Source organism: Panulirus ornatus, chromosome 47 (genome assembly GCF_036320965.1).
Source record: "Panulirus ornatus isolate Po-2019 chromosome 47, ASM3632096v1, whole genome shotgun sequence".
NCBI classification, from domain to species: domain Eukaryota; kingdom Metazoa; phylum Arthropoda; class Malacostraca; order Decapoda; family Palinuridae; genus Panulirus; species Panulirus ornatus.
In genome coordinates, this window is record NC_092270.1 from 7171566 (window position 1) to 7198933 (window position 27368).

General features: G+C 39.6%; 1 protein-coding gene across 3 annotated transcripts; it reads left to right on the top strand.

The window, feature by feature from the left end:
• The first annotated feature begins 4904 nt into the window (after window positions 1–4904).
• Window positions 4905–27336, top strand: Tpt (tRNA 2'-phosphotransferase). 3 transcript variants are annotated; one of them, XM_071689602.1, is made up of 6 exons: window positions 4905–5061; window positions 11553–11693; window positions 14807–14920; window positions 15821–16049; window positions 21957–22061; window positions 27183–27336. In XM_071689602.1, exons 1-6 carry the CDS (start codon window positions 5038–5040, stop codon window positions 27197–27199), a joined length of 630 nt encoding a protein of 209 aa, XP_071545703.1. In that variant the 5' UTR covers window positions 4905–5037; the 3' UTR covers window positions 27200–27336. The 3 variants fall into 3 exon arrangements, with proteins under 3 accessions (XP_071545703.1, XP_071545702.1, XP_071545704.1); XM_071689601.1 differs by having other exon boundaries at window positions 4906–5061; window positions 21954–22061; XM_071689603.1 differs by lacking the exon at window positions 4905–5061 and adding an exon at window positions 5618–5733 and having other exon boundaries at window positions 21954–22061.
• Window positions 27337–27368: the final 32 nt, after the last annotated feature.

Here is a 27368-nt window from a genome sequence, read left to right on the forward strand (position 1 = left end):
TTATTAAGGAGAATCATGACAAGCAGTGGCAATGTGAATGTGATCAGTTCAGGAGAGGTCTTTTGCATATTGAATGGTAATATGTAAGTTTATATTTTGTTTTAGATACAGATGATTGCAAAACCAACAGAGCACTGGGACACTGAGACTGTGTGTGATTGTAGAACAGAAAAAAAAAAAAAAATACTTAGAAAATTCAAGGTATAGATAAAGTTATTTGTGGACTTTTCTTATTCTTTTTTCTTAAATTTTAACTTCTTTCCTGTAGAAGAACTACTTTGTCTTATTCAGAGTGAAATGCTTGCAACAGTTTTGTATCCATTGCTTCCAGTGAAATCAGACTGATCTAGAATTAAGTAGCTACTTAGATAAATGTCAAAGCCTTTGATCATTTTGAATACGTCTATCAAAATCCCTCTTAACCCTATTTTTTAAAATAACTTGTACATGGTCCTTACAGGATTTGTTTCTCAGTCCATGAATCTTAATGGTGGCTTACCACTCTACTCTCTTTAATGTCTTTTTCTAAAGTAGGGTGACCAAAACTGAAAATACAGTGTTCAAGGTGGAGGCACCAGTGAATGGTAAAAAGTTTGGCTGAGATTTTAAGACTTGAAGCAAAATGCCTTGATTATGAGGCCCAGAATTTTGCATGTCTTTTTCTATTTATTTAAGGTTATACTGCCAATGATGAAAACTACATTCACTACTAATTATCGGTTGCTACCTATGAGCCCACTGCATTAGTTTTGTCTGTGTCAGCTTGCACATATAGATATTCAGTTCCTGTTGTAGCTGAATTTTGCTGTCTAATAGCAAAGCCCATTATCATCAGTCACAGATATATATCCCAAATATGATTGGTCTCAAAACTGAGCCCCATGGAATGCCTCCTCTTACATTAACCATCCAAAGGCATGATTGTTAATCACTATTGCCAGTCAGCTAATTTTGTAACTACTGAGGTTCAGCCCCAACTATACCAAATGACTTATTCTGTGCTAGTTTTCTTTGATGTGGGAATTTATCAAATGCTTCCCAAAGATTACATAGATTATAGTGTCCACAAAAAATATGTCTGTCCCCCATCTGTTTTCAAAGACAATGTGACACTTACATTATAGTACTTTGTCACCTCTCTTTTGGCCTTGATTACCATCTGCAGACTTCTGGGTATGGAATTTGCAAGGTTTTTGAAATATTCTAGGTCCATGTTTTGGTTCCATAGGGTCTCCATCTCCTGAATGAGGTGAGGCACCGATGAGATGTTGCAGGAAGCAGGCTGAACTTTCATCCGGTTCCAATGGTTCAGTATTGTAAGACCTTGGGAAGTTCCCAAGCCACTTGAGCTTTTTTTTTTTTAACTAGTTCCCAAGCCACTTGAGCTTTTTTTTTTTTTTAACTAGTTCATCACCTTTTTAGTCTTTTGGCAGGGGGCACTATCCTGCATAAAGCGATCACACCCATGAACTTCATAGAAAGGAAGTATGTGATCATCTTGCACTTTAATGTACTGCTTCCATTCTTGTAATGTTTTTAGGGTAAGCACAAAACTCTCCTACCCATTTCACCACTGAAGGAACCCCGGATCATCGCACTATCTGGATGTTTCACCATCTTCATTGTTAAAAGAGTCATACTGACTGGCATCTTTCAGCCTGCTCATCCTCCCGTACCCTGTTTGGACACATTTGAGGGATCTTTTTTTGGGAAACATCACCTTAACTCTGCTGTTGTTCAGTCCAGTAGTCCTTTAATTTCTTTATAAGTGTAAGTTTGCATTTTATTGCCTTCAAAAGCAGGAGTTTGGTATCTGGCTTGTGGGAGGAAATGAGAAGGTTCTTTGGCAGTCTTTGTTAAATGATTGTTTAATAGGTGTTTCCAGAAGTGGCAGTTTTTCTTAAGTTCAGAAGCTGAAATGCCATGTTGCTTCAATACTTCTCATCTTGGATATTGTTTCTAGATTTAAAAGTCTTCCTTGGGCACCTGGGGTTAGGTTTTGGTGGTAGGATAATAACACTGTCAAGGAGGCCATGAGTTCTCATAAGCAGCTGCTTGATTGTGCATTCTGATCACCTAGAAATCTTATGTGTACCCATATGTTCTTGATTCCAGGGAAGAATCCAGGCTTTCTACTTCTTAGAAAGAGCCATCTTCTTGAGACATTGCTGGGAAGCAAAAGTATGTAAATGAAGTAGCAGCCAGAAGTAAAGAACATCCTTAAAGATAGCCTGAGGCACACTGTGGTGGGTTGCTGGTGCTCTCGCCATTAGAAACCCTAGTCTCAGTAAATAGATGTATGATGATTTCACCCAGAAAGCACTCTTTGCTGGTACCCGCAACAAACCTTAGCTGTGTATTGCCTTTAGAAATATGGCACAGACAAGGTTTTCTGCAGATAGTATTTTATATGCCTTTGATCTACGTATTACCATAAAAGTGATCAAGCCGATTTGTTAGAAATGAATGATTTAGTCAAAAGCATTGCTGTAGACTCTTTCTTGAAGCAGTGATTGTATAATTGATTTAGAGTTTGTCTTTAATTATGGTTTATATAACTTAGGCAACTATCAAACTAATTAGCAACTGTTTTTGAGTATGGACATCACTGTACCTTTTTTAATGTGAAGTGTTACACTGGCAAACTTCAAGTCCTGCAGCAAGTGATGCATTTAAGAGTGCTATTGAGGGCACACATGTACCATTATTGTTTTTCCTCGATGTTCTTAGATAAAACTTGTCACAAGCTGCTGATTATTAACTTTTCTTCTGTTTAATACTGACATGATATTTTATTTTTGAATGTCAATACAGGTAGACGTACTGGTGCTATTAGTCAATACTTTTATGCAGTTTCCCGGGTGGAAGAGTGAGTTACAAGCTTTGGGATGATGCAAGGTTACAGTTTTTGCTGCTCAGAGGATATAAAGTGTTTATGTAAATGGCTTTTTTTTCTTTCTTTCTATAATGTTCCAGAAGCCTTGTCCTGAGAGTGTGCTGGTGCATGTTCTGGATGGTCCTCCCACATTCTTGTGGTATATTTAACATGCTGGGAGATTAGATTGAGGAACCTGATTGTATTCTCTATCTTAAAATTGGATTGTGGCTTACTGAACACTGAATGATATTCCTTTTTTGATATCATTAATATTGCAGTTATCTTTTATGTGGTCAACAATTTGTCTGTGTATATGAACATTTTTTTCATTGATGGCCTTTTATTCTTTATCCTGTGTCTTGCATGACTATTTGACTGGTTTATGTTCATCAGTTCATTCGACAGTTTCCTTTATTTCTTGGTGAGGTTTGCAACTTATTTTGACCTAGATAGAAACGCCTTTCTCTTTCTGCTTTAGTCCGCTTGTACTTTCTTTCTTGCATGGATGGAGTTGTACATTAAACAGCCAGAGATTTAGCACTTGGAGGGGTTTCCCATTGTTGCAAGTATCTCATGTCATTCAATTTGCAAGTTCTATGTGAATTATTAAAACAGAAAATGTTGAATACATCTTCATGTTGCCATTCGTTTTACCTGTGTTTTAGCATCCATACTTGTTTTAGAAATATTAAGAAGTTGTGACCACCGTGTGGTGTTTGGAATGGTGACATCATAGGGTATGAGAACTACATTGTATGTGATGAGTAAACATGTATTGTTTAGGATTGTAGTTAAGAACTGTATGCTGGCAAATATCAGAATAGCTTTCTGGTATATGGATAAGGAAATATTCAGCCAGCTATTCATATCCAACATAAGGCCAAAACTAAAATAAACTTTGTAGATTTGATCACCATTCCTAAAGCAAAGCAAAGGACTCATAAAGAAGGTCCAGAGCAGGGCTGAACTACATGGAAAGCCTGGAAGCTTTAAGTTAATCCTCCTAGGTAGAGAAGACTGATGGGTGACCTATTCATAACCCAAAGAATTCAACACATCAAAGTGGACAGTTTTATGAGTAATGTGAGCATAAAGCAACCGGAACATAGTATAAAGTTAAGAAACTTGTAAATAATTATGTAAAAGAAATGTGTATATTCTTTAGGAATGGTGATGAATAGAACAGGCTGACTGAAGACACGGTTGGTACAAAGAGCATACATAAACCTAAGAAGTTGAGAGAAGTGTTCAAGTTGGGACCAAGTGAGCGTAAAAGTCTTCCCTTTTTGAAAAATTAGGTAATTACTCATGCATACCTGCTTAAGAGAGCCAAGTTACAGGGAGACATTAGAAATCTTAATTTTGTCCACTGTGAAAGAAAAGTGATGGGTGACCAGATGTTAAACATTTAGTTTTTAAACCAATTTGATGTCAACAGTAAGTAGTTTTTCGAAAGATGTCACTATAGAGCAACCTGAGGCCCCCACATGAATAAGAAACTTGAATATACAAATGTTATTTAATAGAACGGGTAGTGGTTGATTACAAAATGAATTATGGAATTGTGAGCGTGAACAAGTCAGACTTATAAGAAAGCAGGGAAAAATCAAGATATGTGGCAAAACGTTTAAAACTTTTCCCGCGGTACATAAGGTATTACGCATCCAACAAGTACTTTTCACAGAGTTCTATTTTGCTGATGTGTGACGGTTTACATTGCATGGAAATTAATCTCATAATATTACGTTTGTATAACGGGGGTGATTTAGATAGTTCTTTATAATCATGAAATAGCTGGTGAAAACTTTGAACACTATTTTAGATACATATGACTTTCAAACGAAGGCATTAAAGATGCAATGATAAAATTATATATGCATTATGATTGTTTCAGTTTACACAGTTACCATTATCATAGCAATACGCGTAAGCATGAAAGTTCACTACCAATGTACATACTGATTAGAGCTTTTTCTGTAGTGATAACTAAATACTTGGGAATGAATTAACGCTGAAGCTACTTTGGTCCTGCAGAACGCTATACCAGCGAGTGGCATTTGCCATCGTAGGAAATCGAGTTGAAAGCAACCCACTGCCGTATAGGGTTGTGAGGAAGAAAAGTTCATTCCACAGTGCAGAGAAATCTTCCCACTTGCTTCATGAAAGCCTCAGCAGATATGGCTGTAAGTTTCCTGTTGTGTTGCAGCAAACGATGTCTAACTTGCGGCTTCCGGAGCCAAGGCTAGCTTTCTTTAATGTACTGTGACTCGGCTTAGTGTTGCTTGGGAGCACAAAACCTGCCTGTAGTTAACCTTACGATAAAGCAAACCTTACTAAAGCTAAGGTGTTAATTATAGATGAAGTAAATTGTTCACGTGTCTCGTCCATATTAGTCATTACCTTGGGTAAATTTATCCGGCTTGGAAGATGACGAAAGCTGATTTTGAATAATCCTGTTTTCATCCTTTATTAACCCAAATGCTTTCTTCCTGATTCATCCACATAATGATATGTTCATTAACCTCAAAACCCCCGGTAAAAATATTTTGCAGGCAGTGAATCGCTCGGGAAATGCCATTGGTTTCATCATGTTACAACAAGTCATGAATGATCTGTTTGTATTAGAATTATGATAAAACATATAACTTCTTTTAATGTGATCGTTAGTAGAAGAAAAAGCTCAGAATCAGAGATGTATTTGAATAATTCTGGAATAATCATATTAGTTCCGTTGTCTCTCGAGCACTAGTTGTTGTGTTATGGTTGACTGCTCTGACTGGAGCTGACTATATTACTTGTGCATTCCTGTTTCCCTCTGGGTTATTCCTGTGTATCTCAGCTAAGGTATTAAAATGGTATGCCTTCTTGGTTTAGTAGAACGTAGACATGTACCTGTAAGTACGACAAATGCAGAGATTTGTCTCGGGCATATATAAGCTCATAGGCCTAAAGAAGTCTGCAAACTCTCAGCAGTTTAGGGTGATGTCGGGTTTTCTGTTGTACAGAAATACTACTATTTTTTGATACTTTTGTAGATGACTATGCTCGCACACGCACAGCTGTATGGTGGATAGAACTTTGGAAGGGTGTAGGGCTTTTGTCAGTTTATATTGTTTTATGCATTGATTTACAACAGTAATATCATGCGTAGACTTGAAACTCGAGAAAATCAGGGTAAAACTTCTAGTTTAGGGGCTCCAGATACAAAATATGGATTTTGATAAACTTTCATTGGGCTCTGTGTAATTGAAATAGGAGATATAGAGTTGGGGTGCCGATGTTATACTTTTGTGATGCACAACGATAAGGAAAGTCGTAATGAAATCTGAATTTTAAAGTTTTTGTTGTTGGGAAAAGGAGCCAACCTCAGGCTGGAGAATTGACTTCCAGCTGCATTCTTTAGGAATTTAAAGTCTCCCGTAAGATATGAAAGCGGCAATTAATTTGATTTTTATTACTCTTTTTAAGGCAAAACCATAGTTCCTACATCTGGTATTGCTGCTTCATAGACACATATTAGATGGCAGGGAAGAAAAACTTGAAGAAAAAAATGTCTACTTGATAGCATTAATATCCCCTTTTGTAACAGATTCTTATTAGTTGCAATCAAGATGCTGAATGAGCTGTAAAGGACAAAAAAAAGATTAAAGGGTTAAATTTAGAGGGATGCTCAGCAACCCTGTGCTGTCAAGTCATAATCACTCAACATCATATTTATCATTATGTATTTTTTGTTTGTTGATACATAACACACCCATAATGAATGAATTGTAAAGGGTGACACATAATGCACCTTCACAGTGACAACATACAAACACTCATCAAAAACATTATTTATTATCATTATGTATCTTTATAACTATTTTTTATCTTTCCATTTATTTTTATATTTTAATTGATCGCCGTCTTCCGTGTCAGCGAGGTAGTGCCAGAAGACAGACGAAGAATGGCCCATCCACTCATACACACACACACACACACACACACATACATGTATATATATATATATATATATATATATATATATATAGGAAGAGAGGAAAGTGATTGGTTCTCAGTGAATGTAGGTTTGCGGCAGGGGTGTGTGATGTCTCCATGGTTGTTTAATTTGTTTATGGATGGGGTTGTTAGGGAGGTAAATGCAAGAGTTTTGGAAAGAGGGGCAAGTATGAAGTCTGTTGGGGATGAGAGAGCTTGGGAAGTGAGTCAGTTGTTGTTCGCTGATGATACAGCGCTGGTGGCTGATTCATGTGAGAAACTGCAGAAGCTGGTGACTGAGTTTGGAAAAGTGTGTGGAAGAAGAAAGTTAAGAGTAAATGTGAATAAGAGCAAGGTTATTAGGTACAGTAGGGTTGAGGGTCAAGTCAATTGGGAGGTGAGTTTGAATGGAGAAAAACTGGAGGAAGTGAAGTGTTTTAGATATCTGGGAGTGGATCTGGCAGCGGATGGAACCATGGAAGCGGAAGTGGATCATAGGGTGGGAGAGGGGGCGAAAATCCTGGGGGCCTTGAAGAATGTGTGGAAGTCGAGAACATTATCTCGGAAAGCAAAAATGGGTATGTTTGAAGGAATAGTGGTTCCAACAATGTTGTATGGTTGCGAGGCGTGGGCTATGGATAGAGTTGTGCGCAGGAGGATGGATGTGCTGGAAATGAGATGTTTGAGGACACTGTGTGGTGTGAGGTGGTTTGATCGAGTGAGTAACGTAAGGGTAAGAGAGATGTGTGGAAATAAAAAGAGCGTGGTTGAGAGAGCAGAAGAGGGTGTTTTGAAGTGGTTTGGGCACATGGAGAGAATGAGTGAGGAAAGATTGACCAAGAGGATATATGTGTCGGAGGTGGAGGGAACAAGGAGAAGAGGGAGACCAAATTGGAGGTGGAAAAATGGAGTGAAAAAGATTTTGTGTGATCGGGGCCTGAACATGCAGGAGGGTGAAAGGAGGGCAAGGAATAGAGTGAATTGGAGCGATGTGGTATACCGAGGTTGACGTGCTGTCAGTGTATTGAAGCAAGGCATGTGAAGCGTCTGGGGTAAACCATGGAAAGCTGTGTAGGTATGTATATTTGCGTGTGTGGACGTATGTATATACATGTGTATGGGGGGGGGTGGGCCATTTCTTTCGTCTGTTTCCTTGCGCTACCTCGTAAACGCGGGAGACAGCGACAAAGTATAAAATAAAAATAATATATATCTTTCGTTCTTTCATACTATTTGCCATTTCCCGCGTTAGCGAGGTAGCATTAAGAACAGAGGACTGGGCCTTTGAGGGAATATCCTCATCTGGCCCCCTTCTCTGTTCCTTCTTTGGGGGAAAAAAAAAAAAAAAAAGGGGGGGAGGATTTCCAGCCCCCGCTCCCTTCCCTTTTAGTCGCCTTCTACGACACACAGGGAATACGTGGGAAGTATTCTTTCTCCCTATCCCCAAGTATATATCCTCTTTGTCAATCTTTCCTCACTCATTCTATCCATGTGACCAAACCATTTCAAAACACCCTCTTCTGCTCTCTCAACCACACTCTTTTTATTACCACACATCTCTCTTACCCTTTCATTACTTTCTTGATCAAACCACCTCATGCCACTTATTGTCCTCAAACATCTCATTTCCAGCACATCCACCTTCCTCCGCACAACATTATCTATAGCCGATGCCTCGCAACCATATAACATTGTTGGAACCATTATTCCTTCAAACATACCCAATTTTGCTTTCCAAGATAACGTTCTCGACTTCCACACATTTTTCAATGCTCCCAGAACTTTCGCCCCCCCATGATTCACTTCTGCTTCCATGGTTCCAGCCACTGCCAAATCCACTCCCAGATATCTAAAACACTTCACTTCCTCCAGTTTTTCTCCATTCAAATTTACCTCCCAGTTGACTTGTCCCTCAACCTTACTGTACCTAATAACCTTGCTCTCATTCACATTTACTCTCAGCTTTCTTCTTTCACACACTTTACCAAACTCAGTCACCAGCTTCTGGAGTTTCTCACCCGAATCAGCCACCAGCGCTGTATCATCAGCGAACAACAACTGACTCGTTTCCCAAGCTCTCTCATTCACAACAGACTACATACTTGCCCCTCTTTCCAAAACTCTTTCATTCACCTCCCTAACAACCCCATCCATAAACAAATTAAACAACCATGGACACATCACGCACCCATGCCGCAAACCAACATTTACTGAGATCCTATCACTTTCCTCTCTTCCTACACATACACATGCCTTACATCCTCGATAAAAACTTTTCACTGCTTCTAACAACTTACCTCCCACACCATATATTCTTAATACCTTCCACAGAGCATCTCTATCAACTCTATCATATGCCTTCTCCAGATCCATAAATGCTACATGCAAATCCATATGCTTTTTTAAGTATTTCTCACATACATTTTTCAAGGCAAGCACCTGATCCACACATCCTCTACCACTTTCGAAACCACACTGCTCTTCCCCAGTCTGATGCTCTGTACATGCCTTCACCCTCTCAATCAATACCCTCCCATATAATTTCCCAGGAATACTCAACAAACTTATACCTCTGTAATTTGAGCACTCATTCTTATCCCCTTTGCCTTTGTACAATGGCACTATGCAAGCATTCTGCCAGTTCTCAGGCACCTCACCATGAGTCACACATACATTAAATAACCTTACCAACCAGTCAACAATACAGTCACCCCCTTCTTTAATAAATTTCACTGCAATACCATCCAAACCTGCTGCCTTGCCGGCTTTCATCTTCCGCAAAGCTTTTACTACCTCATCTCTATTTACCAAATCATTTTCCCTAACCCTCTGACTTTGCACACCACCTCGACCAAAACACCCTATATCTGCCACTCTATCATCAAACACATTCAGCAAACCTTCAAAATACTCACTCCATCTCCTTCTTACATCACCACTACTTGTTATCACCTCCCCATTAGCCCCCTTCACTGATGTTCCCATTTGTTCCCTTGTCTTATGTACTTTATTTACCTCCTTCCAAAACATCTTTTTATTCTCCCTAAAATTTGATGATACTCTCACCCCAACTCCATACATGCACATATACATACACACAAACAGACATATACAGATATACACAGGTACATATTCATACTTGCTTGCCCTCATCCATTCCTGGTGCTACCCTGCCCCATATGAAACAGCATTGCTACCCCCTGCTTCAGCAAGGTAGCACCAGGAAAACAGACAAAAAAGGCAACATTCTTTCACATTCAGTCTCTTGCTGTAATGTGTAATGCACCGAAACCACAGCTCCCTATCCATATCCAGGCCCCACAGACCTTTCCATGCTTTAGCTCAGTTGTTTCACATGCCCTGGTTCAGTCCATTGACAGCACATCAACCTAGGTATACCACATAGTTCCAATTCATTGTATTCCTCACACACCTTTCACCCTCCTGTATGCTCAGGCCCTGCTCTCTCAAAATCTTTTTCATGCCTTCCTTCCACCTCCAATTTGATCTCCTGCTTCTGCTTGTTCCCTCCACCTCTGACACATATATCTATCTATCTATATATCTGATCCACATTTCCTTTGGGAACTCCCTAAGAGGGTGGCCACAGCAAGAGTCTCTATATTTGGTGAACTCCAGTGCCACTTTACTTTTAGTGCCTCACCCTTAACAGATCATTAGCTGAGGGCAGCTGTTTTCAGAGGTTCCTACCTAATGTTCCTACTAACTCCTACTACCTAATGCTCTTGCCTAATGTTCCAACCTACAATTTCTACCAAATGCTCCCATCTAATGTTCCTACCTACTAATTTTATTTGGTTAGTCCTTTATGTTACATAGTTTGTGAATGTTATTTCTTGATTACAACTTCCAAAGCAAGATTAAATGTGCCTAGCTTGTTATTACATAAGTAGATGCACAAAAATGAAGCATTGTGTGAGTGGTGGCATTCAGCTAAGAGATTCATTACTTATGTGCAGGGTTTAAGTTAGACACCTTGATGGGGACCTTCTTGGGCATTAGCACCTTTTCTGTTTTGGGGAAGGGTCAACAAACCTTGTGTGATGTTCAAACTGTTTAGATACCTGTGGGCTTTCATCGTATTGTATAGGGAGAAGGAAAACTATGTGTCACGACTTCCATCAGAAATTGCAGCCAAAGGGTTGATAAGAGTCATAACTTTCATACAGATTATGATTCTCATAATGCAACTAATTCTGACAGTTTGGGAAATTTTTAAAAAAATTGAGGGAAATTGGTAAGTAAAGCTTACTCCTCTTTTTATAGTTAAAATCTTCTCTTGCCATTTCCCCCTTATACACTCAGTCCATCTTCTTCAGAAAAGGATGATTCACAATACAACTTTATGTTACAAGAATAATGGCATAGATGGCTGACTTGAAGGAATGTAACATCATGACATTATGGATAGAGCACTGGGGGTGCAGCTTTACTAGTTGATAACTGTAGGGTTTATGAATAGTTTTGCACACTTGCCTCAGAACACATTACATTTGATTTTCATATGCATTAAGCATGACTGTGGCATTTTTCTTGTATGCTTGCTTAATGATGTGTTGATGTCACCCATGTGGCTTCAGTGGCTTTACAGGAGAATTAAGGTGGTGAAGGTCAATTGAGAATTGTCTCAAAAGCATATTTTTCAAAACTAATGTAACCAAGTTCATTATTTCAGTCACAGTCAAGGGCAGATGAGAAACTCAGTAAAAAACTGTCATGGTTACTCCGCCATGGTGCTGAGAAGGAAGGACTGACTTTAGGACCAGGAGGTTGGATCAAACTTAATGATGTGCTCAAGAGACCAAAATTTCAGAGGGTAAGAAGTGGCTTATAGTGTTTAAAACTATATATCAGCAACTTTTATTGCCTGCTTAAATTTCAGTTTCCAAAGAAGCTCCTCTACCTTCAGTAGGTTGATGTTAACACACTACCCTGACAGGCTGGACCATTTTAGTATTTCCTTACTAAACATACATGTGCTTTATGAACATGTATATGGAAGTCATCCAGTCTTTACAACACTACAAACCTCTTTCCAACATATCCTAAGACCCTTTGTGTCCCAGTGCAAGTACTACAACAAAGGCACTGAACCCTTACTACACAGGTACCCTGCACTATCTGCTGCTGTCCTAAGTAGTGCAGGAGCCTCATAAAGTTGAAAGGGACTCCAGGATATTTTTTGCTTTCTTGCATTAATTGATTATTAACACTATGTAACATATGAAAGTTTCACCAAAGTCTGGTTTTGTTTTATTTTTCATACCTGTTTAACATTTCTTGCATTTGCAAAGTAGCACCAGGAGTTTAACATTTCTTGCATTAGTAAGGTAGCACCAGAAACAGACAAGCAAACTGCCAGTATGGAGCTTTCATGTGTAATGCATAGAAACCACAGCCCCTGTACACAACCAAACAGCATACAAATAACAAATATACGAATAACGTGATTCCCTGTGATATGAGGTTTTCAGGTTCTTAAGTTGCCTCACCACTTGACTTAAGTCTGATGGGGTGGAGGTGGTGGTGAGATGCTAGTGGTAAAGACTACTCTGAAGAATTTTTGCAACATACTCTGTTTTCAAGATGCAGCCTCCCCTTTGCAATTTTCTGGGAAAAATTAGGCACTAAGTCACTCCCTTACTTTTGCAACTTTTTTTAAGGAAAAAACATGTTAGATTGTACATGCTGCCTAGGTGGCATTGCCTCACCATGCCCTCTGTTCCAGCACACTCTCACACACTGTCCTTATTGGCTAGCTATCCACCCATGCACTATTCCTCTTGGCCAGCCATGCCAAGTAAGGTTGTGATTGGCTGCATTCTTGTCGTTAGTGTCCCAGGCATTGCAACTGCCCAGAATCATTAACTCTCTGACTCTCTCTCTCTCTCTCTCTCTCTCTCTCTCTCTCTCTCTCTCTCTCTCTCTCTCTCTCTCTCTCTCTCTCTCTCTCTCTCTCTCTCTGATGCCTGTTCCCTTCTGGAACTCCTTCAAGGGGGGTGGCTCTGACTTTGGAGTCTCAGGATGGCTACAGCAATAGTCCCCATAGCTAGTAAACTCCTGTGCTGCTTCTTAGCCTTTAATGCCTCACCCTTAACAGGCAACTGGCAGAGGGCAAGTCTAGCTCAGTGTTTGCAGAGGTTTTTACCTAATATTTCTACTGACTACTATTTGACTGCCATGAAATATATGTAGTCTACTTGATTTCATCTCAATAGATTGTATACATACTTTTTAAGCTTTCTTCTATGCCTAAAGTGTTTGAAAAAGAGTGGAAAGAGGCAAGGAGAAAAATGTAAATGCCAGAAGTTGAACTTAAAGTTTGATATATTGAAAAAAATTAACTGAAAAGGTACTGGTGAAAGATTTGATGGAGTAGTATGTTATAGATTTGTATGCTATTTATCATGTGAAATACACTAAGAGAATGGGATTGACTCAGAGTGACTTCCCCTCAACGGGCAGCATTACAAAGTATTTGACTGTTTTATTTGATCAATTTTATGAAGTGGTATGTGTAGATCATTAGTAGCATAGCAAAACAGTATTGCAATATTCTAATTTGAACTGCTTTATTTGATAGTTTTGGATGTGATTCTGCACCACTAAAAATCAGTTACCGGTAAAGGTGTCCAAGTGATGGGAAAAATTCCATTATTAAAGATTGATTGATTCCCAGTAATAAAAGATATCTTTAGTAATCGGAAAACTCTTGTTAATAGAAGTGTTATGCACCAATTATTTAATTGTTAAAGATGTGATCAAGTTACCTCTTACTCTTTCATCCAAAATGAGAAGATTTAAGGCTTCTCACTCTTCTTTCATCCAAAGTGAGAAGATTTAAGGCTTCTTGCCTTTCCCTGTAACTTTGCAATCTTAATTTTTGTACCATCTCCTCTGAACCCTATCTGCCAGCTCTTTGTTCCTTTGTAGGTGTGGTAACCACACCTCTGAAACATATTCTGGTTTTAGCCTTATGTCGGATATGAACAGCCTCCTAATATTTCCGTATTTATATTCATGAAAGCCATTCTGATATTTGCCCACAGACAGCATGTTTCCAAAACTATTCTCCTAATATGGGACTCTGGCAACAAGTTAGGGTTGATGTTGACTTGCAAGTCCCTGTAAGACACAGAATACTGAAGCTTTTCTTGTTAGGTAATAATCATATTGAGATGCTCTTTTACTTTATCCCATCGTCGTTACTTTACATTTCGTTGGGTTGGATTCCATCAACCCTGAATCTGGCCAACTTTGGAGTATGTTTCGCTCCCCTTGTAAGTTTCAGTCTTCTTTTCTTTCCCTTTGCTCTTTATTTTTGCATCATCTGCAAACATTCTCAGGTAGAAGTTATTCAAGTCTCACACAGATGAAGAAAAGTCATAGTCCCAAAACCAGAACACTACTGGTGACTTCGACCCTTTTAGAGAAGGTCCTCTGGCATATGTTCTTTGTTCACATCCACTGAGATAAGATAAGATGTTGTTATTTTCTCATGCTTGCAGGAGAGACTGCAGAGCAGAGAACTGTGTTTGAAAATTGAAAACTAATCCCTAAGGTGGAGTCCAAGTTTTTTTCTGTGGTTTTCCTACCTTGCCTTGCCTCCTGTCTTTGAAAAGCATTTCATCACTAGGTTTGGCTGCTTTTGGGTTGATGGCCTAAATTGCTGGGTTCTACAAGGCTGGCACTCAGAAGGAGAAGGTCATCTCTGAGGGAATGAGATTGGCCAAAGATGGGTCCAAAATCAGCATGTTGCTGCTGCCATGTTTGAGTGGATAGCAAAAGATGGGGAAGGCCAGCACTTCCTCACCAGAAATGCCGAGGGTTGGAATGTCCTAACCCAGATTACCTACAGTTTTTAGATAACTAGTTTTTGATACATTGGTAGGAGAGCCATTACATATTTTATGTATTTCTTTTTTCTAGGTAAGGGAAGAGGAAGTAAAGCAGTTAGTTGTTAACTGCCCCAAGCAACGATTTGGTCTTTTAGAAGAAAAGGGTGAACTCTTCATCAGGGCCAATCAGGGACATTCATTACAGGTAGACAGTCACTTTAATGTACATATTGTAAATAGTATATATATTTATATTATTTTTATTTTGCTTTGTCGCTGTCTCCCGTGTTTGCGAGGTAGCGCAATGAAACATATATAGTATATGTATGATATGAATTTCGATGTATGATTTTTGTCTATTTGGATATGTTTTGTATTGTAGGGTTGCTTATTTGGAATCTCCATGTAGCATCATAATCACTTCAGAATTTTTTGTTGTAGTATCCTTACGCTGCTTATGTCTTTATGCTGAATAATTGCACTTTTACCAGATCTTTGATTAGCAGCCATTATCATTTGACAATCTGGGTGGGGGGAGTGTGGCCAAGGTCACATGATTTAACTTTTCTCACCTCTATGTAAATATCTAACAGACTTTACTCCTGGGAATTGGAGAGAAAGAGTACTTCACATGTATTCCTTGTGTCTTAGAAGGTAAATAAGAGGTGCTTTAGTTTGCTGGGCACATATGAAGAAATGTCCTCATTTACTCGCATCCTCTCTCTAGATGTCATGCATTTTGCACCAAAACCTTTATATAGAAAGATGAATTGATTTTAGAGTATTGCTGGAAACATGTAGTTTAAGAAATTCAGTTCCTAGAAAAAAGAATGCAATTTCATGGGTGTATTCATTCAGAGAAGTAGGTAAAGTATTTTTAAGATATGTGGACAAAATCATTCTATGAATATTTGTATGAAGATGATAATAACTTATGTGAAGTTTTCTGGCTGTTTGGGCAAACTTTCATCACAAGTTAATCTGGGAAGGGTAATAGACATTAGCATTCAACTGGTGTTGTCAGCAAGTGAAAGGGTTGAAATTCAGAGTCATTAAATCTTGCCAGTGTTCAACCATGTGTAGAATATAAATGACATATTTTCAGGTTGAAAATGCAGACTTTGAAGAAATTACTAGTGACAGTGATATTCCAGTTGTAGTCCATGGGACGTACTACCATTATTGGCCTAGCATCAGAGAGCATGGCCTCAGTTGTATGAGTCGCACACATATCCACTTTGCTCCAGGTCTTCCAAAAGAATGGGATGTTATTAGTGGTATGCGCACATCCAGCCAGATCTATATTTATGTGGATCTTCCTAAGGCTCTAGCAGGTGAGTTGTGTGCTTTGTGCACTGGCAATATGTTATGTTGTATCATTTGTAAAGCTCATAAATGTTATGGTTATGGTTGAGGGTAATGGGATGTAGAGGCTCCTTTGATCAGTGGAATTCCCTGAACTGGAAAGTTGAGAGGATGCATGTGGCATTAACTCTTATTTATTTATTTATTTCATTTATTTATTTCATTTATTCATTTATTTATTTTGCTTTGTCGCTGTCTCCCACATTAGCGAAGTAGCGCAAGGAAACAGATGAAAGAATGGCCCAACCCACCCACATACACATGTATATACATACACTTCCACACATGCAAATATACATACCTATACATCTCAACATATACATATGTATACACACACAAGACATATACATATATACACATGTACATAATTCATACTGTCTGCCTTTATTCATTCGCATCGCCACCCCGCCACACATGAAATAACAACCCCTTCCCCCTTCATGTGCGCAAGGTAGCACTAGGAAAAGACAACAAAGGCCACATTCGTTCACACTCTGTCTCTAGCTGTCATGTGATAATGCACCGAAACCACAGCTCCCTTTCCACATCCAGGTCCCACAGAACTTTCCATGGTTTACCTCAGACGCTTCACATGCCCTGGTTCAATCTATTGACAGCATGTCAACCCAGGTATACCACATCGTTCCAATTCGCTCTATTCCTTGCACGCCTTTCACCCTCCTGCATGTTCAGGCCCCAATCACTCAAAATCTTTTTCACTCCATCTTTCTATCTCCAATTTGGTCTCCCACTTCTTGTTCCCTCCACCTCTGACACATATATCCTCTTGGTCAATGTTTCCTCACTCATTCTCTCTATGTGACCAAACCATTTCAAAACACACTCTTTTTATTACCCTATTATTACACCTCACACCCCATATTGTCCTCAAACATCTAATTTCCAGCACATCCACCCTCCTCCGCATCACTCTGTCTATAGCCCATGCCTCGCAACCATATAACATTGTTGGAATCACTATTCCTTCAAACATACCCATTTTTGCTTTCCAAGATAATGTTCTCGACTTTCACACATTCTTCAAAGCTCCCAGAACTTTCACCCCCTCCCCCACCCTATGATTCACTTCCACTTCCATGGTTCCATCTGCTGCCAAATCCACTCCCAGATATCTAAAACACTTTACTTCCTCCAGTTTTTCTCCATTCAAACTTACCTTCCAATTGACTTGTCGCTCAACCCTACTGTACCTAATAACCTTGCTCTTATTCACATTTACTCTCAGCTTTCTTCTTTCACTGACTTTACCAAACTCAGTCACCAGCTTCTGCAGTTTCTCACACGAATCAGCCACCAGCGCTGTATCATCAGCGAACAACAACTGACTCACTTCCCAAGCTCTGTCATCCATAACAGAATACATACTTGCCCCTCTTTCTAGAACTCTTATGCTGCATTATTGATTTTTAAGAGGGGTACCCACAGAAGTGCCAGTAACCCATGAAAAAAATGGACTACTCTCTAACCCCTCTAATTCATCACTTTTTGGGCTTTATCTATGTTTGAAAAACCAAAAAGGTCCAAATTATGCAGGTGTTGAATTTGAGTGCTGTTGGTAATTCGGATGGTGTCAGATTTGGTTTTCTGACAACAGGTAATTTTTTCGTACGATATACTGTTTCCTGCATTAGCAAGGTAGTGCCAGGAACAGATGTAGAAATGCCTCATTCACTCACATCCATTCTCTAGCAGTCCTGTGTAATGCACCAAAACCACAGCCAGCTATTCACGACCAAGCCTTAGAGACCTTATCATGGTTTCCACTGGCTACTTCACATGTTGTGGTTCAGTCCATTGCCAGCTTGTGGATCCCTGTACACCACCATTCCAGTTTACTCTATACTATGAATGCCTTTCACCCTCTTGCATGTTTGGGCCCCGATTACTCAAAATATTTGTTACTCCACCCTTCCATTTCCAATTTGGTCTCTCCCTTTTGTGCAACCCCTTTTCTCTTTTCTTTCTTTATTCAAGATTCTTTTTATTGTTTTCTGCTATTATATAGTATAAGTTCTATGAGATTTGATGGTTTAACAGTTATTGAGAATTTTTTAGTTTTGGTTACTAACCTGTACAGTCACAACCATTCAAGTGGAGTGGTCTGTCAATCTGTATCTATATCTCTGATGCCCATTCCATTTGGGAACTCCCATCAATGGGGTGGCCAAGGCAAAAGCATCTCCATGTATCCCTGTCCTCACATGCCTTTCTCACATCACCATTCCACACATTCTTCCACAGTTTCTCCATATAGAACTCTTCTTCCTTTCAGTTTGCCCTTGTCACAGGTAGTCTACCTCTCACACCAACTCCTTTAATCGTACTATCTTGCACCATCCTTGTAAACTCTCAATCTTGCATTCATCCCATATACCCAGACCCCCTCAAAGTATTACATTTCATCTGCTCTACCACTCAACAATTCATTCCCTCTGCATTCCCTGTACCAGACTCCTCATACACCTGCTCATTTCTTTCTTCTTTCCATCTAGTCATACCATATACTCTTCTCAAATAGCTCATTTCCATGGCCAGGTGTTCATGTCTGTTTTTGGCTCTGTAGGTCAGGGTTAGAAGGACTTTGCTATCCCTTAATCCTTTTTTTCACTTTCATACATAATGTTTATTATTCATTTATTTATTATACTTAATCAGTTTCCCACGTATACATACATATACATATATACACTTGTACATATTCATACTTGCTGCCTTCACCCATTCCCGTCGTCACCCCGCCACACATTAAATAGCATTCCACCCTACTGCGAGGTTCGTCCAGGAAAAGACAAAAAAGGTCGCATTTGTTCACAGTTTCTAGCTGTCATGTGTAATGTACCAAAACCACAGCTCCCTATCCACATCCAGGCCCTACAGACCTTCCCATGGTTTGCCTCAAACACTTCACATCATTCCAGCTCACTCTATTCCTTGCATGCCTCTCACCCTCCTGTATGTTCAGGTTCCAATCTCTTAAAATCTTTTTCACTCCATCCTTACACCTCCAATTTGGTCTCCTGCTCCTTCTTGTACCTTCCATCTCTGACATGTATATCCTGTGTCAATCTTTCCTCACTCATTCTCTCCATAAGTCCAAACCATTTCAGCACACCCTCTTCTGCTTTCTCAATCATATTCTTTATTTCCACTCATCTCTCTTACCCTTACATTACTTGCTCAATCAAACCGCCTCACACCATATATTGTCCTCAAGCATTTTATTTCCAACACATCCACCTTCCTCCATACAACTTTATCAATAGCCCATGCCTCGCAACCATATAACATTTTTGGAACTACTATTCCTTCAGACATACCCATTTGTGCTCTGAGATAACATTCTCTCCTTCCACACATTCTTCATCACTTCCAGAACCTTCACCCCCTCCCCCACCCTGTGACTCATTTCTGCTTCCAAGATTCCATCCGCTGCTAAGTCCACTCCCAGATATCTAAAACTCTTCACTTCCTCCAGTTTTCTCCATTCACACTTACATCCCAATTAACTTGTCCCCCAACCCTGTTGAACCTCATAACCCTGCTCTTATTCACATTTACTCTCAACTTTCTCCTTTCACACACTTTTCCAAACTCAGTCACCAACTTCTGCAGTTTTTTCATACATATTCGCCATTTCCGCATTATTGAGGCAGCATTAAGAACAGAGGACTGAGCCTAAGAGGGAAAATCTTCACTTGGCCCCATTCTCTTTTCCTTCTTATGGACAAGTCAAAACTGGAGGGGAGGATTTCCAGCCCCCACTTTCTCCCCATTTAGTAACCTTTTATGACATCTTACAGGTCTGCTTCACACTTACATGTATACTGAAACTTTTGCTGAATTCTCCATTTACTATTACATTACACATGCATGTGCTCCTTTCTTATAAAGATTTCACACCATCCAACAGTTGTCCCCCTACCACATATATCCTTGACACATCCCATAAAGCATTCCTCTTGAATCTGCCATAATACATTCTCTCCAGAGCCTTAAAAGCTGCATACACTTTTTCCTCCATTTTATCTGTAATCCCATGTACTTCAGATGCCTTTCCTTCCTTCAACCTCTTTATCTCCTTTTTTACTTCCCTTCTTATCCCTTGCAAGTGTATCCTTTTCCTTCCATCTTCCATACCCATGCAGATAACAAATGCAGCTTCACTTTCTCCCACATTCATAAGACTATCAAAATACTCTTTCCATCTTCCTTTTAGTTCCTTGTTTGATATAGCAACTCCCCCTCCTTAATTCTCACACATTTATGTCTCCAATGCTATGTCATCAGCAAACTGCGAGATTCACTTCCCAGGCCTCCTTCTCTCTAACAGACTGCAGACCTGCACCCTTTCTCCAAGACCATTGCATTAATCTTCCTCATCACCCCATCCATAAACAAATTAATCATCCATGATCACTTCACACTTTCCTTCCATGGACCCACCTTTACCTTGAACCACTCACCCTTTGTACTGTTTATTTGCACACATTCCTATACTCTTGATGAAAATTTCTCACTTTTTGTTGCTTTCCTTCCTCACCATATATTCATAACTCCTTTCACAGAACATCTTTATGAACCCTATCTTATGCTTTCTCCAGATCCATGGAATTTATTTATATTATACTTGATTGCCGTTTCCTGTACAGTGAGGTAGTACCAGGAAACAGACAAAGAATGGCCCATCCACTCATATACACATATATACACAGAAACGCCCATATATGCACATATACATACATATGCCTATCAATATATTCATACATATACATACATACACATGTACATATTCATACTTGCTCACCTTCATCCATTCCTGGTAACACTCCACCCCACAGGAAATATCATTGCTACCCCCTCCTTCAGCAAGGTAGTGCTAGGGAAACAGACAAATAAGGCCACATTCGCTCACACTGAGTCTCTATCTGTCATGTGTAATGCACCAAAACCACAGCTCCCTATCCACATCCAGGCCCCACAGACCTTTCTGTGGTTTACTCCAGATGTTTCACATGCCCTGGTTCAGTCCATTGACAGCACGTCGACCCAGGTATACCACACCATTGCAATTCAGTGTATTCCTTGCATGCCTCTCACCCTCCTGTATGTTCAGGCCTTGTTGCTCAAAATCTTTTTCACTCCATCCTTCCACCTCCAATATGTCCTCCCAATTCTCCTTGTTCCCTCCTCTTCTAACACACATATTCTCTTTGTCAACCTTTCCTCATCTTGATTATAACCACACATATTCATACACCCCCTACTTGAGGCTTTGAGGAAAAGGATCATTCCTTGCGTGGATCCATTTTCTTGCCCATTTTTTAGAAATTTGAATACAGGGAGGAGGCTCTGCCTGTTTAGGGTTACATTATAAGTGAAAAGTCACCTTTGGCAACACCTTACATGCAATCATCAAAAGTACATTGAGATGCACAGTGGAGAAGTTTTAAGAGTGCCGTGGACAAGTATTTACAAAGTATTTTCTTCAGTTTGGTTAACCAGTGACCCATCCCATCATCCATGGCCTGGCCTGGGCTGTGGTAGCAGGGATCCCTGAAGGCTTCATGTGGTATTCACTTGGTAATACTGCATCACCATCATTTGATGAAATGAATTGCAAATTTATCAAAGAACTTTTTGCTTTAGAGGACCGGAATAGGATTAGGGAGGTTTGATTGCTTATGTGAAAGATGGATATATTTCATGTTTATCATGTTCCATTGATTATCGTAATTTTATGTAGAATATTTATACAGGAAGCTCTTGTAATCTTTCATATTTGATATTATAAATTTGGTCATTGTCTGTTCATGTTTAGTTAGTAATGGCCATTTGTCTTTGTCTTTTTGCAGCAGGTTTCAAGTTCTACAAGTCTGTTAACAATGTGATCTTGTGTCCAGGGAATGAGGATGGCTATCTTCCTGCAGAATACTTCTTGAAGGTTGTGGACAGAAGAACTGGTAAGTGCCTGGATATTGTAAGTCCCACTGTCCCATCTGAAAGGTATAGGAAATTCTGTTTTATCCTGAATTCTTTGAATTAATCAAACCCACATGCAGCACTACAGTATCCAATTAGAATCAGTAGCTCATCCAGAAGGGAATGTCTTTATCTTCACAGAAGTCATCAGTCACACTTCACCCCAGACAAACATGAATCCAGGGCACACCCTTCAATCTCATTGAGTTGACAGTATCTCCCACAGAACAAAATACCAGCCATCCAAGGCATCACGTACGATATACACAACATTCACTCCCAACACCAGTTAACATCCACGCAAAAGCAACACTCAGACTAAATTCCATCAGAACTCAAATTGGCATCAAATTTAGACAAGAAAAAAGATCCCTCAACATCCTCAGCAAACAATGTGTCTGCTCCAATCTGAACTACACCTCACCTGCCTTGGCTTCCATCCTCTTAAAAGAAAAATATAACAGAATTGGAAACTACACAAAATAGTCCTATCAGAACAATCACTGGCAGCTTAGTACCTCAAACACTTATTACCTACACAGTTAAGGGAAAATCCTCCCCATACAGTCTCACCTTGATGTGCTTGGCAGTCAGTTTTGTGCATCAACACTAGACTACTTCCACCCAAACCTCTCCATAACAAACAACCAACCCTCAAGCTTACCCCTTCCTAACACTTCAGCAACCTATCCTCATAGCTCCCCACATTCCCAGCAATATGAACACTGACGGAACATGTGCACATTGAAATAACCTGAAAAGTTAAATTCCACCCTCCCACCTCATTCAAATTCCAACTTGCCAGATATGCACCCCTCAGACAAACATGTCACACTTTTCTGTTTTCGCTCAGGGTATCACCCATTCCTACAACACTACAAACACCTTTTCAGCACATCCCAAGACCCTTTATACCCTCAAATGCAACTGCCACAATGAAGACACCAGGTACGTAATATTCACTTGCCTTGCACTGTCTGCACATAGATGTACAAACTTCACCACCATACTTTATGACTTGTGGTTCTTGTCACTTGGTATGGCCAGCTTCTTGGGCACTCCAGGAGCCTGATAGAGGTAGAAGGTACTCTTGGGGTAGGAAGTAAGTATATGTATATGACTTGAAGAGCTTTAAGATTGGTATTGTGTTAATAAGTTATCAGATGTTAGGGATTTTGTTGTGTAGCTAGATTGTTAAAGATATCTGTAAGTGCTTGGAGTGCAACTGGGCCAGAGTGTTTTTTTGTGAATTTTAATTGTTTTGATACATATATATATATATACATGCTTTCTACACCAGGGGCCCTCTTACATTTGTTATAGGGCTCCCATGGTGCAAAGGAGGCTGACCATGTCCATTGCCAAACCACATTTCATAAAGTGTAGTGATGTTTTGAATGTGTCTGTGTAGGGCAATTTATCAGGATGTGCTCATTGGCTTCTGTGTTGTAATTGCAATGTGGCTATGAAGGGTCTTGAAATCACTGAATAGGTGTTTCTAGTGTTGTAAGGATGTATAGACAAAGAATTATAACTTTTGTATGTTTGGGGATCGTGACTTAATGCAGATGTATCTCTGATGGGATGGCTTTTAAGATAAGCTGGGAGAACCTTTGTTTAGTGTTTGTTGGGTAATTTCAGAGTATATATTATGTTTTGTCATTGTATTGTTTGTTGGGGGTGGGGGATCTGTGAGTAAAGATTGCGGAAGTGTGAGTTTGGAGATCAGTTATAAAATGGTTTAGATGATTAGAGGTCTAGTGTTGTTACAAAGTATTCAGTGCCAAATATGTTGAAATGGGATTGTTTTGGGAAGAACATTATTTCATCATTAATATATGCATTGGTGGAATGCCTGTGTATTACCATTGTATGAAGGTTAGAGGTACAAAAGTTAATATTAGAATTACAGTGGTATAAATATGTTACTTGGTGAGTTGTATGGGAGACTGGTTAAGAGGGTGATGGTATGCACAGAGCATCAGACTGGAGAGGAACATTGTGGTTTCAGGAGTGGTAGGGGTTACATGGATATTCCTGTTTATTCACCATATTCTTTACCTTTTTGTGCTTAAGTCCCAAGCCTTGCATACATACAACAGCTCAAACACTCTTAGCTTTGCCTTTAAAGACAATGACCTGTGTTTCCGTATATTTCACTATCCACCCTAGATGTTTGCTCGCTCAACCACTCTGTGGCTCACCTCAGCTCCCATTGTTCCATTCAGTGCCATATCCATTCCAAGTATCTAAAACTCTCCACTTCCTCCAAGTTTTCTCCATTCAAACTCACACTCCAAATTACCCATCTTATTTATGTGCTAAAACTAGTAACCTTGCTTTTATTCATTCACAACTTTCTCCTTTGACATACTCCTGACTCAAACATCAGCATCTGCAGCTTCTCACTCAAATCTGTCACCATTGCCATCTCATCAGCAGACAGTATTGACTCTCCTCCCAGTTGCCCCCATACCCAAGAGATTGCTTACCTGCTTTTCTCTCCTCCCTCTTTCACCTCCCTCACAACTCCATCCATAAACAAATTAAACAGCCATAGTGAGATCACATACCTTTGAGGCAGACTTACCCTCACCTAGAACCACTTGCCCTCTAGTCCTTTTACAGACACTTTTCATAAAAACTTTTCACTGCTACAAGTAGCTTTCCTCCCACACCATATATCCTTGAGACCTTCCACAAGGCATCTCTGTCAGCCTTATCATATGCTTTCTCCAAATCCATAAATGCCACACACAAAATCCTTCTCTTTCACTCTATATTTCTCACACACATTCTGTAAAGCAAACACCTGATCCACACATCCTCTACCACTTCTGATACCACGCTTTTCCTCCCCACTCTGATTTTCTGTATATGCCTTTACCTTCTCAATCACCACATTTCCATACAATGTACCAGGGACACTCGACTAACTTTTACCTCTGTAGTTTGGACACTCACCTTTGTCACCCTTGCCTTTATGCATTGGTATGATAAATGCATTTTGCCACTCATCAGGCACTTCACCATGATGTGTATGTACAGTGAAAATCCTAACTAACCTATCAACAACACAGTCACCCCCTTTAAGAGATTCAACCGCAGTTCCATCCACTCCAGCTTCCCTGCCATATTTCATTTGAGGTAAGGCCTTCACCACCTCTTCTCTTCTCACCAAACTACTTTCCATGATTCTTTCACTTCACACACTGCCCCGAACCAAACAACCTGTATCTGCTATCTTATCATCAAATGCTTTCAGCAGTTCTTCAAAATACTCACACCATCTCCTCTTCATTTCATCACTGTGTGTTACCTCTTCCACATTTGACCACTTTTCTGATGTCTCCATTTGTTCCATATTTTTCACATGTCTCCTTTTCTCCAAAGTTTTTTGATATTCACTTACCTCAACTGTCATTTGACTTTTTTTCAGCCTCTGCATCTTCCTCGTGACCTACTACTTTATCTTATACATCTCCCAATCATTTGCATTCCTTCCTTGTAAGTTCCATCCATATACCTCTCTTTTCTCATTCACTAGCCACTAGCAACTTCACTTCATTATCCCACCTCTCACTGCCCTTTCTAACTTGCCCTCCTTTCACCTTATGCATACCACATGCTTCTCTCACATGTCAGCATCCCTTCTTTAAATGCCCTATCCCTCACCCACTCCTCTAGCTTCATTAACTTTCACCTTTTGCCATTCTACATTCAATCTCTGCAAATGTTTCTTCATTCAAGTCTCTTTTACAAGCTCACTATTACCACTGACATACAATTCACTCTTTCTTAAAGTATTTAACATGCAAAATCTACAGAAACACTTGTTCCAAACATCATCTCCCTATCCTAAACGTTTACTACACACTGCTCCCTCCTAGTCATGTGTTCGCCTGCTGTTACCCTCTCAGCCACCATTCTGCCATATATCTTAACGCATATACCCAACATTTATATATTTAGATAAAGTTATATTTCCCTCATGATATTTACTTGTTTATTTATGATTTCTCTTAGATTGATTTCTCTGAGAGTCCTGGTGTTACCCATGATGTTTCTAAAGGCTCAAGTAGTCTAAGGCTGCACTACTTCAAAAGCAGGGAAATGTAGATTCCTTTGTAGTGAGAAGTTCTTTGATAAGCCTGTATTGCCATTAGTACAGCCCAGCATGGAAGGAAGAATGATATTCACATACCTTTTGCATGTAGAAGATTCCTATGAGGAGTTGGAGCTGGGAAGGGGGTTAATTCTCCCATCTTGTATTATGACAAACATGTAATCTCTCCTAGTCTCAAATATCAGATGACAACACTTAACTCACGCAACTCATTTTTCACAACTCTAGATTTTCCTGCTGTGGGCACCTAGCCCAGCCTTTATGCAGAATGATGGGAGCAGTAGATAGAAGTAGTAGGTAGCAATGTTAGACAGGAGCTTTAGGTGGAAGCATTTGATAAAAGTAGCAGGTAGGAGCATTATATGGGAGCATTAGGTTGAAGTAGTAGGTTGTAACATAGGCAGGAGTATTAGGTAGAAGTAGTTGGTAGGAAGATTAGGCAGGAGCCTCTGAACACACTGTGCTAGAATTGCCTTCTGCCAGTGGCCAGTTCAAGGTGGGACACAAAAGGCTACAAAGCAGCACTGGAGTTCAACAGATATGGAGAATTTTGCCATGGCCACCTCCTTGAGGGAGTTCCCAAAGGGAATGGGCATCAGAAATATAGAATAGAATTGAAAAATATAGGAATAGAATAAGTGACAAATAAAGGATTATCCCCTATAGCCTCATTTCCTTTTGCTACACTGCTAGAGCAGGAAAGGCAATCATATATTGATTAATAGAAATTCTCTTTCATATGATTATTACCATGATACCCATAATGCCACTTCCATGTAGTACAGACATTTTAGTTAGTTAGCCCAAATGGTTTTCATCACATTCTTACGTATGACGATGACAGCTTTGTTGAGCAAAGCTAAGAAAAGGAGAGGCTTGATGGAGAAATAAATTATTGATTTTGAGGTTAAAAGTTTATTAATATCTTATTTCTGGAACTGTATTGCATATTATGTTCTTTTTCTTATCATTGCAGGGGAGTATTTGCAGTAGAGGATTAATGACCCATGGATTGAAGATTGTATGAATGACTCCAGATGTTTGAAATACAGTTAATGCAGATATTGTGCACGGCTTACTTCATTGTTTATGTACGTAATGTTATCGCGTATCTTAGTGCAAAGAACTTTAATCATATTATGTTGGAAATATAGCTATTTAT